Source organism: Terrapene carolina, unplaced genomic scaffold, assembly GCF_002925995.2.
Source record: "Terrapene carolina triunguis isolate 2854851 unplaced genomic scaffold, T_m_triunguis-2.0 Scaffold837, whole genome shotgun sequence".
Lineage (NCBI taxonomy): Eukaryota > Metazoa > Chordata > Testudines > Emydidae > Terrapene > Terrapene triunguis.
The window spans coordinates 2811291-2826548 of record NW_020665188.1 but is presented as its reverse complement, the minus strand read 5'-3'; the positions used below and the strand labels follow the sequence as shown (position 1 = coordinate 2826548).

Below are 15258 nucleotides of genomic sequence, written 5' to 3'. Positions count from 1 at the left end.
GTACCCCCTTCACTCCTACCCCCTGCACCTCTCTCCTGTGCCCCTAACCCCTGCACCGTACCCCCTTCACTCCTACCCCCTGCACCTCTCTCCTGTGCCCCTAATCCCTGCACTGTGCCCCCTTCACCCCAATCCCTGCACCTCTCTCCTGTGCCCCTAATCTCTGCACTGTGCCCCCTTCACCCCAACCCCTGCACCTCTCTCCTGTGCCCCTAATCCCCGCACTGTGCCCCCTTCACTCCTACCTCCTGCACCCCTAACCCCTGCATCCCCCTCCTGCACCCATGTGGGGAAACTGACCCACTTGGGTGCACAAAGCAGCTGGCATTGCTGCTTGCTCCCCCACTGGACTGCTGCTTCTCTGCCCCATGCACCCCCTGGGCTGCGTAAGGAGAGGGCAGGAGAGCAGCAGCTGCGGATGCCTCAGCACAGCCCAGGCGGGGAAGTGACCTGAATGCAGGGAGCCCTAGTGTTATGTGTGTTGGGGGGTACTCTGTGTGTGTGTTTGAGGGAAGTGTGTGACAGAGCGTGTGTGTGAGACAGTGTGTGTTGTGTTGAGGGGAGTGTGTGTGTCCCTGAGTGTATGCGTGTGCTATCTCTTTAAGAAAGCACTCGGGGCAGGAGCCTGAAGGCTTGTGTTCAGACACAAGCAGCAGCCAGCAGCACCTGACCCAGAGAGGCAGCAGCACACGCACAGATTCCCCCTGTCCCGTCACCCCAGCTTAGTGGAAATTGGGAGCATGGGGGGGTGAAGGGGGACACCCCAACAACAGCCTCCCCCCCAGCAGACAGGAGGGCGCTCCCAGTCCGGAGTGGCCAGGGGCGGCTCTGGGGAGGACGAGGAAGGCCAGGGGTGGGGGAGGGGAGGAGGTGGGAGGCAGGAACAGCAGCAGCTGCACATGTGGAGCGGGGGGAGGAGGGGCACCCCTGATCCGGAGGTCATCCAACTGCCCCCTGCAGCTTGGGTCTCTCCCCCCACCCCCTCTCCAGCACCGCGGCAGGTCAGCTGGGAATCCAAACCCTGCTCACAGCGCCCTCTTTGGCAGGCTGCCCTGGGTAGGGGCCCAGACAACCCACCCCAAAGGCTGGCCCTGGCTCTGGGGACAGATTATTGGCCCATGTAAAGAACCATACTAAGGTCAGATTGTAAGCAGGGGTATGTGTGCTGCAATGGCACTGAGAGAGGAAGCAAAGGTCACCTCATTGTCTAGATCTGCCACCTCTAGTTGATACAGCTTGTACCTGCAAGTGGTCTCTCAAAGCAGCCATGGCAGGGTGACACCCATGTGCAATGTGTCTAACTACCACACTGTATATATGGACATATATATAGTAATTTAAGGCATGCATTTCATTAATGACAATATGGCCATGTGCATCTTCCTTCAGTTCTCTGTATTTTCAGTGCAGAATGCTTGGAATGGGGTGATTGGAGCAGTAAAGCTTTAACCCCAATATTCCCATTCCACCAGTGGATGAGCCTCATGCCTGAGTAGAACCCTGGGGCGGCCATTGGATGGGACTACCATTGCTCTGGAACTGTGACATCCCCTCCTATTGATTGACACCAGCCTTTCTTTACTCTTCCCCGCAGGACCACAATGAGTACAATTCGTCCATGGCCAAGAGTCAGACCAACACGGCCAGGATTGAGGGGCTGAGGCCTGGCATGGTGTATGTGGTACAGGTGCGAGCCCGGACAGTGGCTGGCTATGGGAAATACAGCGGGAAAATGTGCTTCCAAACACTGACAGATGGTAAGTGTGTGGCAAAAGGAGGGGGTAAGAGAGAGAGAGGCCTCACTTGCAGCTCAAGCTGTAATTGGATTAAATAAACCTGTCTCTCCAAACCCCAGCTCCCAGAGGGGCAGTGTGGTGAGAGCCAGGTGATTTATAGTGATGTTTGATTAATTGCCAGCTGGAGGAGTAATCTGTTTTAAATCTCTTATCTCTGTTTTCTCCTCCACCATTTAACTGCATTTCCCGTGTCTGTATGTGGCTTGGATTATTTGCATGCCAGCCAGGGGAGAACCTGAACGTTTACCCCTTCCTGACCCCACACCTCTCACCTCAGGAGAGCTTGCTAAGAGCCTCTTCCGGCTGAGCTGGGAAATATAGCACACTAGAGTGCGTGTGCTGTATGGGGGTACGCACAGAGGTGGGGGTGGGGATGTGATCTGAGTGCCACAGAATCACATGCGCATAGAAATGAAGGATGGAAGAGAACTGTCAGGCCAGCTGCTCTAGTCCCTCTCCTGGCCAGTTCAGGGTTGTTGCCTACACTCCGCTCACTGGGGAGGTCTATGCTGCAATCCGAGGTGCGACTGCATGGCTGAAAATACCAGTGTACACGTGGCAGGGGGAGCTTCAGCGTGGGCTGCACGCAGCTGCTGGGGAGCTACTCATGTTGCTGGAGCCTGCACCACCACCTCGACACTGCTATTGTTAGCCATGCTGGCAAGGGTAAAGTTATCGCGGTATGTCTCCCCGACCTGCAATCACCCCTCGAACTGCAGCATAGACACACCCTTGGTCCAGGCATTTTTTTAACCACTCACTCAATGTAGTGTCCGCTCTTTCCTTTGAGAGACTATTTCACACTCTAACAGGCCTCACTCACAGGAAGATTTTCCCAATATTCAGCCCCAGTGTTTCAGTTTCATCCCATTACTTCCAGCCTCTCCTTCTTTGGCCCTAAATCTTTCCACTTCGTCTGTGGCATTTACCCCCTCCAGATTCTAATAGATTATGTCCCTCCATCCTCTGCTCCCTAACTCTCATTTCACGAGCTCTACCCATTTAGCTCTTTGACTCTTCCCTCCTGTAAATCAATCCCCCAGCTCTTTAATCATTTGTATGGCACTTCTCTGAGTAACATCAATAAAAGATGCAAAGAACAGACTGAAATAAGGAGATTGGAAAGAAGCTATCCTTTCTGTACGTGCTCTCTCCTACTCTGTATAACAGTTTATTAGTTGTATATTTGGTAAGTCACTCTAAGAGATGAACAAACTGCTTCAAATCAACTAAGAAGTGACATGAAACGTTCCCCAGATCTCAGAGCATTTTAAACCTGATCCAAATCTCTTCAGGGCAGATGGGTCCAGGTATAATAATTAATAGAAATATCCCATCTCCTAGAACTGGAAGGGACCTTGAAAGGTCATCAAGTCCAGCCCCCTGCCTTCACTAGCAGGACCAATGACTGATTTTGCCCCAGATCCCTAAGTGGCCCCCTCAAGGATTGAACTCACAACCCTGGGTTTAGTAGGACAATGCTCAAACCCCGAATCAGACCAAACAGTGAATGGAGGTGTTCAGGGTCCTTTCCTCAGTTCAGTACATTGTACTAAAAGGTCCAATTCAGAGTTCATACCCTGGTCTAGTTCTTTCTCCAAAGTTACACAACAGCCAAGGATATTTGGATCCATTCCTCTGGTTCCAACTTGTCTCTGTTTCTTAGCATGAAAAATTGCCTGTTAACCTTAAAAAAACCATAAACTGGGGGGATTATCTTTCATTCTCACAACACTCCCCATTCCTTCAGGGAAGTGCTGAAATTGGCAAAGAAAGGCTTTTCTTGTGGTAGTCTAACATGTCCAGAAGCCGTAAGTTCAGAAATCTCCCAAAGGCAGTCTGTTCTCTCTGATTTCCAGCCCATTTGTACCTTCTCTAGAGTAACATGCCACAGGCTCAATCCTGCAAGGTGCTGAGCATTCTGTCTCTGATCCAGCAAAATATTTAAGCATGTGAGTAGCCCCACTGAAAACAACAGAGCTCTGCTGATTTACACCAGCTCAGGATTGGGCCCGTAATAGCTATTACTACTACTGTTTATGAACTTCCAGGACGTCACATGATGGACACGAGTTACCTAGATTGCTCCAGTGAAACCACATGATCAGTAGTCTGATATGAACATGTATGTGAGGTTTTCTCCTATGAACACGAGTGGATTAAAATTGAGGCCTATAGCTAGGGAAGAAACTCCATAGCTCTGTCACCTCCTAGCCTGTGTCTTTTCTTTCTCTTTTGGCTCTGTTATTTTGGGCTTTGTCATAGTGAAAAAAGGAATAAACTGAACTGAACATGCCACAGATGCAAAAGATCCCCAGCCTTTTCTCCAAATCTATGCCTTTATTTTGCACATCCAACAAAGTGTCATATGTGCCCATGCAGATTGTACATGTTTGAATCAAGCTAGATGTCTATCTACCAGCAGGATAAGGCACATGCTTAATTGTGGGTACAAATGGATTAGCAGCAGCTAGGATTTTCAAAGGGGCTTAAGGGAGTTAGGAACCGACTATCACTGAAATGTAATGGCAGCTGGGTGATCTGGGTAAGCACTGTTAAAAATCTTCACCCATTAATATTAATTTGTATTGGGGTGGCAGCAGGAGATCCAGTCAGGACCCCATTGTGTTCAGTCATGTACAGAGATGTATAGAAAAAGACAGTTTATAGCCCAAAGACGCAGAAGCCATTAAAAGAAAAATATGGCACTATGACTGTTGCCCAGAAGCACAAAGATGTGTGTGATTGTCTGTGGCAAATGTTAATTATTTATATTACTATAGCAACTAAGGGCCCCAAACAATATCAGAGCAGGCACACAGTAAGAGACAGTCAGAGATTTATTCAGAGCAATTCAATGACTTGTCCAAGGTCACACAGTGAGGTTCTGAGAGAGTCAGGAATTGAACCTACATCTCTAGAGTGTTGATGAAATGCCTTGACCACAGAACTATCCTTCCTCTCTGAAAAGTTATTTTGCCTTCTCGTATTTAAGAAGCTAACCTTCAGCAGGTTCTTTTGTATATTTTTTCTGTCAGGCAAACATCTAACAGCATAAGGAAAAGGAAAAACACAGAATGATTGAAAGGATTCAAACAAAAAATGAATGTCTTGAATATTCAGGATTAGCGAAGGGAGGAGAAAACTCTGCTTCCAATAAGCAATTAATTGAAATTTAATAAGAATGGATATTGTAGATTATTAAATAATCATTGATCGTTAAATGAGACTTTCTCAGGATTTAAGTAGCACGCAGGAGATAAATCTGGTTACTAGCAAATAACTGTGAAAAAGAAAAACTAAAGCTAAAAAGAGTGCTAAATACTTCCTTTTGAAGGACTTTTACTTTAACCTCTTGGTTTCTGCTTCCGGCACAAGTTAACAGGTCTTACTCTTTAGAAAATGAATTATTACTATTTGTATTGCAATAGGAATGCAGAGTGGGGCCCTGTTGTGCTAGTTGCTCTACAGACACGTAGCGAGAGACAACCCTGGCTCTAAGTAGTTTTTCATTTATATAGACAAGACAGACAAAGGCGGGGAGGTGAAACAGAAGCACAAAGATGGGACGGTCACGCAGCAGGGCACCGGCAGAGTCCAGATCAGAACCCAAGTGTCCTGAGTCACAGTGCCGTGTCCTTATCCGTTAAACTACACCATCTCCATCAGCCAGGCGGTCATTGTTAAATAGACTTAAACAAAAGAGTTAGGGGTTGATTCTTGTTTACACTACGGCCCCTATACACTACTCCAACAGTGTAAAAGGCTTAAAGTAGGCATACATGCAGTTGAAATGGCCTTAATGTAAATGAGAACCAGTTCCTTGGGATGAGCTCCTGTTGAAAGGTTCTGGATTTTCATATCTCCCCTTCTGGTTTTAACTCCTTCGCTGCTGCAAGTTCGGTGTGTGTGTGTCTTGGTCACATTTTTGTAACAAAAGGAGCTGTTCAAATGAGCAGAACACAGCAGCAGATAGTATGTTTTCTCATGTGTGACCTGGGAAATCAACTTCCTCAGTTGCTGCAGCTACTTCCCTGTGTTCCATGGAGTTGAAGAGCTGTTGCAGCTAAAGCTTTCTTTGCAAGATGGTCACCTGAGCTCTGTAGATATAAGGAGCCAGTGAAGCTAGAGTTCTCCTCGTGACTACTCTTTTTTTCTAGTTCCCAGCATGTTGACGCCCTCGGGATGGTCTAAGGGAAGGGCAGGGAATAGGCAATCTATATGAGCTGTCACATTGTAGCTATGGGGTAAATGATGGCTGGGATTTCCAAAGGAGCTCCCAACTCTACCTCTCTTTGAAAATCGCAGCCGTAATTGCTAAATACTCCCTCTGCCACAAGCTCATGGCTCTAAAACTCCTTCCATCTCCCTCACGATTAGCTCCCTCTTGGTAACATATGATGCTTGTGCAAAGCCAAGGGTTGTGCAGTTACCCCTTCCCCCCTTCCCACCCCATCCCCCCAGTCCCAGTGTTCAGTCACCGGGAAGTCTGTTGTGATCTGCTGTGGCAGGTGCTCAGCAGGTACCTTGTGTGAGTCAGTGTGCTGTAGAGCACCAAAACAAAGCCCTGTAGCATGATAATCTAACATGTGGCCACGTGGCTGGTGCCACGGCTGCCAGACCCAGACCTGAGGAAAAGGTGGAGGTTTTCAGCTTTTCACAAGGTTCAGAAATGTGTCACGTTCGCTCAACCTGCCAACCTCTCTGTTCTATTTTTTAACCCCAAACGCACGCGAGTCGTGTGTGACAATCCACATCAGGGCTATACAAGCCCAGGACTTGCTGTTTCCTAGCCTATGGTGATGCTCCCAACCCATAAGTGGTTGGCCTTGCCCAAGAGGTGGGAGGAGCAATATATCTGGTGCCTCAGTCTCATTCTGCTACCCTTATTCCCAGCGAGTAGTGCCTTACTCCATTGAAGCCAACTTGGGCAGTAAGGTACTTCTTAGCCAAAGGGCAGCAGAATCTGGCCTGGAGAGGTTTGTTCTTGGCTCTTTCTTGGGTAGGAGAGAGCGTAAGATGCCTTTCTCCCTTGCAGATGACTACAAGTCGGAGCTGAGGGAGCAGTTGCCTTTGATCGCAGGGTCTGCAGCAGCTGGTGTGGTCTTCATTGTCTCGCTGGTGGCTATTTCAATCGTCTGCAGCAGGTACTATTTTTCACCCACAGTCTTTAGCTTTTCCTTTGCAATCAGAAGGGAGAGTCTCCCTGGCATGCAGTGGCCGTGCCTCCGATTCAGTGACAGGGCCTTCAAGGAGGGGCCTGTGATGGGTTCTGTCACAGAGATCCCCTTCGGACTGCCACCTGATGTGCTGAGATTACCTCTGAGCCCATTTTCTCTGTCAGTTTGGGCCTCCAGAACCCTGCCTTGTTGAGCCAGACACGCTAGTCTGCTCCAACACAGACCCAGGGTCTGAACCATGCGCCCCAAAGCTGCAGACTTAACTGAAAACAGCTTAAGAAGTGCTTCTGTCTCCAGCACCCAGACACACCCAGTTCCCAATGGGGTCCAAACCCCAGATAAATCCGTTTTACTCTGTATAAAGCTTACACAGGGTAAACTCATAAATTGTCGACCCTCTATAACACTTAATAGAGAGATCTGCACAGCTGTTTGCTCCCCCAGGTATTACTCACTAACTCTGGGTTCAATAATAAGCAAAAGTGATTTTATTAAATATGAAAAGTAGGATTTAAGTGGTTCCAAGTAATAACAGACAGAACAAAGTAAGTTACCAAGCAAAATAAAACAAAACTCGCAAGTCTAAGCCTAATACATTAAGAAACTGATTACAGATGAAATCTCACCCCCAGAGATGTTCCAATAAGCTTCTTTCACAGACTGGACTCCTTCTTAGTTTGGGTCCAGCAATCACTCACACCCCCATAGTTACTATCCTTTGTTCCAGTTTCTTTCAGGTATCTCTTTGGGGTAGAGAGGCCATCTCTTAAGCCAGCTGAAGACAAAATGGAGAGGTTTCCAGGGCCTTTTATATTTTCTCTCTTGTGGGTGGAAACACCTTTGTTCTTCTGTGCAAAGTCACAGCAACAAAATAGAGTTTGTAGCCACCTAGGCAAGTCACACGTCTATGAATGATTCAGCTTGTTGCAGGCCGACGCCATTGTTTACATGTTAGTTTGAATGTTCCCAGGAAAGCTCAGATGTGGATTGGCATCTCTCAAAGTCCATTGTCAGTTAAGTGTTTCTTGATTGGGCACTTACTGAGAATAGTCCTTTCTCAAGAAGCTGACCAAATGCTTCGCTGAGGCTACTTAGAATCAAACACATTGAGATACAAGTACATAGCCAATATTCATAACTTCAAATACAAAAATGATACACACACACAGAGACAGCATAATCATAACCGGCAAACTACAACCTTTCCACGGACACCCCACTTGACCTCCTCTGTACAAGTCCTGGTGCAACCATAGGACCCTGGTTGCAACAATGATCTATACGTTCACAGTTCATGTCAATAACGTCACAGGGCCATTGGCTGCAGTGCCTTCTGCTGGCCAGCCTGGAGCAAAGCAGCGGCCAGACTGCAGCAGAAGGGAACTCTTCACCATTCCCTTTGGTTGGATGTGCCGTGCCATATAGGTGTAACAGGAACTGCACTGAGATTTGGAGGTGGTGGAAAGTACGAAGTAAATAGCATGTGCAAGGAAAGCATGTGAGGTGGGGAAGGATGAAGTATCCTTGCAGTATTAAAGGGCACGAGATGTGAGTCTTCCAGCTCCCATTAAAGCTTGCCAGGAGAAGGCAGCTGAATGAGCTCGGGACACCTAGCACAAGGCAGTTTACAAATGACCATGATTCTAGTATAGTACTAGAGATTTCCAAGGCAGCGCTGCCACAGGCAAATATAACACCAGACAGTTCCCAGTGGGTTATAAATTTTTCAGTGGGTTTTTTTGCGAACACAATGAGAAGTTAGACGTGAAACAAGAGAGTAAGCGTTTTTCATTCAAGTGAACATGAGCCATGGAGACAGCAACATATTTAAAGGAGTTTAATCAGAGAATTTACTTCAACAATATTTTTGCAAACACGGACCCAGTTTTATTGTCTCCTACCCCTTTCTGCTCTGTTCACTGAAACTGTAGAAAGCAGGGAGCACAAAAAATGGGCATGCGGATTCCAGAGCTACAGTTTATGCTGGGTCACTGTCTCTTCCTTCTCCTGTGGACACTCACTGTTTCAAATCTCTGACATACAGACCGATATGGGTAGACAGCTGCACGTGTGGGTGTGTCTCTATCGCTATTTCTGCATGTGAATGTGCACAGCTATATCACCTCGATGTAAATATGTGTTAGTGTGTGTGTAATAGGCATCATTTTCCCATGCCAGTGCAGGTAAATTCATTGTCACACTCTTTTTCAGAGATGCTCTGAGCGGGTCTGGGTAAGAGTGAGCCACTTATACATTACCTGAACAATTTGTCTCCCCTTTCTCTAGGAAGCGGGCTTACAGCAAAGAGGCCGTGTACAGTGATAAATTACAGCACTACAGCACTGGCCGAGGTGAGTGGAGAGAAAAATGGTACAGCAGGTTTGTGTTGGAGAAAGAAAGTTGTAACGTGTGTGTTTCCTATACAGTAATAATTTTTATAGAGAGTTGCAAGTGTCTGTGTGGCTTTAGAAATCACATCAAAAGATAAACTTCTCGGCGCAGCCTAACTCAGATGAAGATGATACACAGGACAATAGCAAAGAATTTATAATTATAAGATCAGTGCAGCTCAGCACACATTCATGGGCTTGAAAAAGGAGAGCGAGGCGGTTTGGTGGAGAGAGGGGGGAGGCTATTGTGCAGTAAGCTGCAGTACTAAAGAAGGAGAGAAGAAGACCGCGACTATAGGGTGGAATGAGTGGGGTAGAAGCATTGCATGCCTCTGAAGGTGAGGAAAAGGAGTTGGAAGTTGAGGGAGAGAGGAAGCTAGTGAAGGGATCTAAGGAGAGCAGATGTGATCAGCGCACTGGGAAAGGATGCCGATCTTAGCAGAAGAGCTAGTGCTGGACAAATAATTGGCTTTATGGTTTGGTGGCTGAACTGAAAAGTCTGAAAAGAAATTTCATTTCAGGTCTACCTGAAACAACAATTTTTCAGTTTTTCTCACTAAAACAGAAAACCCCCAAAATTTTGTTTGGGGTCAGCTCAAACCTGCATTTTTCAGCAAATAAATTATTCACCAAAAAAAAAAAAAAAAAGTATCACCCTATCTAGTTTTTGCTAGATTGGAGCTAATTACAGACAATCCAAAGTGCAGGAGGTTGCAAGGCACAAACTGACAAGACACAAAATGAGTAAGACATGGATCAGGATTTATTGTAGCAGGGCTTGAGGGGAAAGGGCAGATCTTAGAGATGGTATAGTGATCAGAGGAGGAGAGCAAAATATGCAGTGTGGCTGACTCTTGCAATTTTTATCATGTCTCTCCCAATATTTGGGTTCTTTTAAATCTCCAGATGCTGGAGACAGGTGATTACGTGAGATTCTCAGCTTTCCTTTAAAAAAAATTAAGTTTCTATCCCTCATTTCTGCAAGAAAATCTTGAAAATGTGATGAGTGCATCTTAGAGGCTCAGAGACCGGGAGACCAATAAAAAGAACCCAACCTTTATCATTGTTTTAGTCTTATGATTTTAAGACAAACTTTGGATTTTGGGGGGGGCCCTGACTCATGGTTTTGGAACAGATTTGGAATACAGAAACCGGCCTTTGTGTTTTGAGTCAGGGTGCTATAGAGGACAGTGGAGTTTCACATGGATAGATAAGAGGGGGTGCGTTGGGGGGCTGAGTGATCCAATAACCAGAAGTTTAGACACATTGAGCTGGAGCAGTCTGTCAGGCATCCATAAGGCGGTACCAGAGACACAGCAAAGGTGCAAGGCTGGTCAGGAAATGAATGTCAAAGTCAAGAGAGCAGATGGATGGCTTAACCCATGGGCTCAAAGGAGAGCATCTAGGGCAAGAATAAGACAGGCATGGGGTGGGGGGGGCAGTGACAGAGCAGGTGCCTCCTCGAGCAACACTGAAAACCAAGAGCATGGAGAGCTCAGAAAGCCCTGGGGAGGGAGGGCCCATGAACCAGGCAGAGGATGCTGGGGTCACGAACAAAGGGAGAAGGCTCTAAGGCTCGGCTATGTGACTGGGTGTGATGAGAGCAGTCTGAAGGGAGGGAAGTAGCTGAAATCAGGGCAGGGGAGTCAGCCTCGTACTCAAATCAGAGAAAAAGGACTCTGGGGAGAGGGGGTGGGGGCCTGGGCAAGACAGTGGGAGATCTCAGAAAGCCAGGGACAGGCGGTGAGGATTCAGGGAGGGAGAGAGCAGGTGGCAGAGGAGACCTGCTGCTGCAGATTGTCTGTGTTGTCTTAGAAGAAACCCAGGAGACCTTGAGCAGCAGAGGCAGAGCGCAAGGGCAGGGAAGGAGAAGGAGGTTTAAGGAGTGGAGCAGAGGAATTGAGAGCTGCTGTGGGTTGACAGCAGGGGAAGCAGACAGGGAGCTGAAGCAGAACAGAGGCAGGACAGTACAAATCTGAGCGAGTCTATGTATGGGGGGGGGACTTTCTCCAGAGATGGTCAGTAGAGTGGATGGAGCAGCCAGGATAGAGGAGCTAGGAAGAAAACCCAAGTTGCAGAAGCATTAGAGGAAATCAACAGCCTCATATAACTGGGGCTCCTCCTGGTTTCCTCCTTACATGGATATTTAAAAAGTTTGCTGGAGTTAACTTAGGGCCTGAACAGAAAATATTTGCTGGAATCTAAAAAAACCTTTTAGCATCTTTCATGCAGACCATGGGGTGGCAGCTCTTCTGTCGGCTTCACCACTCTTATGCTCAATAAGAGGCCAGTGCTTCTATCTCGCACTGGGCAACAGGAGGCTATGTTGCAAATAACTGGAAAGGCTTCTTGACTCGATGCTCCTGATCTGGTTGGTAAACAAATACAAGAACCTGAAAGTCAAGAGGAAGTTCTATTTTTCCAGAGGGGGTTAGCTGTTTTAAACCTCCCTTGGAGGTCTGTAGATCCACAAGTCTGAATAAAATCGAAGCATTGGTTGTGTGCAGAAAGTATAGCTCATACTCAGATACTCTTCCAGTGCATGAGCTCTGCTCTTGGTAAAACAGCAAATGGGTCTTTATGACCTGCATTGGAAAAGATAATAAATGAGTAAAGCAACAGCCCCAGCCAGTAACTCCCATCCACATTTCCACAGACTTCACATGCTCTAGCCACACGTGGAACCAGCTGCAAAGAGTTGAATTCTGCAATTCCCAAGTGCTTCAAGGAATGTCTCTTACACAAACACACATTTCTTTTAGGGCTTTGAAGATTACAGACAGCCTCAGCACCCACGTAAAGCAGGGCATAGCAGGAAAGCAGTGGAGTAGGAAATGAGATACAAAATTGGGACTAGCTGAAATCCAAATTACAGTCTACCACAGAAACCTCCCAGATGCATTCATTTTCTTTAAAAAGGACCCAAGGTGTAGAACAAATGGGATTAATTATAATTGTAATGAATAGATTATGTTATTTGAGAAATAGCATGAGGCATGTAATTGGACTACAGGAATGCAGATGCACAGGGGCAGAGTTAAGGTTGCATGTTGCATTTCGTGACTCTGAGTAATTCACTTTGTAACCCTAAAGTTCTTTTAGTCATTTTTGTATGGAATTTCCTAGAGTTTTTTTTTTTAATGAAGAAAACAGAGTGAATACAAAAACCAGAGATACCAACAGAAAGAGATTAAAGAAAAGCATGCAAAACCAGAAAATAAGAGCTACAATCTAGAAATGTATAGGTATATTGTTATGCCTCTGAATTACTAGGTAGTGAACTCACACCTTGTTTGCAGACTTAGCTCCAACCAGAGTACTACTGAGGGCTGATGAGTCATGCTAAACAGCGTGTCCAATTTGCTTGCTCTGGTTTGGGAAGGTGCCACCCAAATAGTCGACTGCCACGGATTCCAAAAACTGCTGAAGCTGTAAACCCCAAACCTGTCAGGGATTCTTGATCACGCTGAGGCCTAAACATCAAGCCAAGCTTTGGAATATTGGACCAATAGTTTTCAAAATGATAGGACCTGTTTCTCTGTCACCTTGCACTGTGTAATCATGCAGCCCCCTGCAAAATGAGTGTGAATGCTGCCCTTCTGATTCTGTCATCTCAAATGCAGGTGACTGCAACTGATATCTACAGAGGAAGGAGCTGCTGACCCTTGCTTCTGTTTTTCCTACCTCAACCAAAACTCCCTGTCCTTGCCATGTTTAAATGTTAGGGAGACGAGATGGGTGAGGGAATGTCTTTTATTGGACAGAAGTTGATGCAATAAAAGATATTCCCTCACCCACATTGTCTCTCTAATATTGTGGGAACAACCTGGCTACAACAACATTGCATGGCTAAATGTTGTCATGTATCATATGCCTACATAATATACCAGAGCAACACCCAGAGCCAAAACAGAGATGCCTGGGAGAGGAGGTGGTGGAATACTGTGGAATCAGGGAAGCTAGAGGATGGTTTTACCTGGGCTTGTTATGCATACAGTCCTTATTCATGTGGCTAAACCTACTGAGCCAGTGGCTGCTCCTACGAGTAAGAATTTGCCTGATATTTGTGTAATTCTCTTGAAAAAGTTTCTATGTATTTTGACTGAGGAATTCTTTTGCTGCTAGTTTGGAGTCCAAGCGTACAGATCCCTAAAGTTGAGTTAAACTGTATCCCTGTTTAGGAAGTTAGGTTACAATGTCATGGCTTTTATTGTTAATCACGGTTATTATGGTGGTGCCTGAGAGCTGACTAAGATCCGGGGTCCATTGTTCTAGGCGCTGTACAAACACAACTGCTAGAAGAGGGCCTCATCCTCCCTGATTGAACTAACCTCGTTATCTCTAGACTGATTCTTGCCTGCATATTTATACCTGCCTCTGGAATTTTCCACCACATGTGTCTGACGAAGTGGGTATTCACCCACGAAAGCTTATGCTCCAATACGTCTGTTAGTCTATAAGGTGCCACAGGACGCTTTGTCGCTTTTTACAGATCCAGACTAACACGGCTACCCCTCTGATACTAGAGAGTTCTAGTTAGTTCCATGATTTTTTTCGGAGGATGGAGCTTAGCTGATGGAAAGATAGGTGAGACGAAGGGATTGAGGATGTGGAGCAGGTGAGAAGAGGGGCCGAAGGAGGCTATGAGCAGGTAGGTGTGTAGTGACACTAAATTGAGTGAGAGACTGTGAGGAGGAAGCGGGAGGGTTGGAGCAAAGAGCCAGTCAGTCAGGGCAGAGAAAGTCCAGTTAAAACTAAAAAATATTTTAGATGGATTTTGATCTTCTTAGCTCCCCACTGAAAATCCTTGCAATCTTGATGATCTTGTAATCTTTGGGACCAGCAAATCTTTAAGCAAATGTTTTGTACAGTTCTCTAAATATCACTGGACTCCAATAAAATACAAGGGTTCTCTCTTCCCTCTGTTGCTTCCTTGTCCCCATTTTAGTCTCTTCTGCTGCATATCTCTACTTGGAAGAAAGGGTTTGTTGAAAGTCTACCAGCTAATGCCTTGTCCACCAAGTCGCTAGTGTTCTTTGCAGCCAGTACTCTGACTTGTTCCCAGTGCTGAGCACTTGTCTCCATCGCTGGAAACAGCTCACATGAAGTGAGGCAAAAACACTGCAGTAAGAGAACAGATGTCTTTGGAAGAGGTAGGACAGCCCTGCCCAAACTAGGATTTCAAAAGGATACTAGCATACCTCTCGTCACTCAGAAAAGAACAGCAGCTGTCGGTAGCTGAAAGGGCAATGGAACAAGCTATGTTGGGAATTTCCCTTCTGGATCTTATTCCAAATGAAATGATTAGAGAATGCAGCGGTGTGAAAGATATTGTCATGGAAAGCAGATATAGTAAGATACGATGGGCGGGCCACATAGCACTGTTCACGGACAATAGGTGGACTGCAATCATTACTGAGTGGTACCCGCGAGAACGGAAAAGACCACCTGGCGGCCTCCAAGAAGATGGGAAGATGACATTGTTAAACGTTTCGGACGAACATGGAGAAGAAAGGCAAGGATGCGAGAAGAATGGCGGATGTGTTGTGATCGGCGCAATCTTAACGACAGCTGAAGACCGATCGATCCAGGTGATCCAGGTGACAAGCATCCACCCTCTTGAACCAGTCCTTAGGAAAGATAGAAAAGGTTTTGTTGCAGGAACCTTTCTGCAGCTCCACCTGCAATTTGTGATCTTGGGGTCACATTGACAATTGGAGTTTTTCCTACATGTTTGCAAATATTGCCAACCTCCTTGAAGGAGGTAATTCTTGATGCACCAGAATGATTACAAATAAAACCCATGTGTTGTGAGTTCTGCACCTGAAAGCTCTGCTGTGAAGAGTGGAAAACAGGCTCTTGGATTGCCAGGGAGACTGCCAAGGTTAGAGA

At 46.3% G+C, this 15258-nt stretch overlaps 1 protein-coding gene across 4 annotated transcripts in view; it reads left to right on the top strand.

Annotated features, from left to right (window-relative positions):
- EPHB1 (EPH receptor B1) overlaps positions 1–15258 on the top strand; it is a 364143-nt gene that overhangs the window by 290383 nt on the left and 58502 nt on the right. For all 4 annotated transcript variants that reach the window (XR_003370240.2, XR_003370241.2, XR_003370239.2 and 1 more), the window contains exons 7-9: positions 1595–1757; positions 6835–6943; positions 9263–9327. Coding sequence is in view for 1 of the 4 variants with exons in the window: in XM_026660778.2 (XP_026516563.1) it covers positions 1595–1757; positions 6835–6943; positions 9263–9327 (337 nt within the window). In the remaining 3 variants the exon portion in view is untranslated. The remainder of the gene's footprint in view (positions 1–1594; positions 1758–6834; positions 6944–9262; positions 9328–15258) is intronic.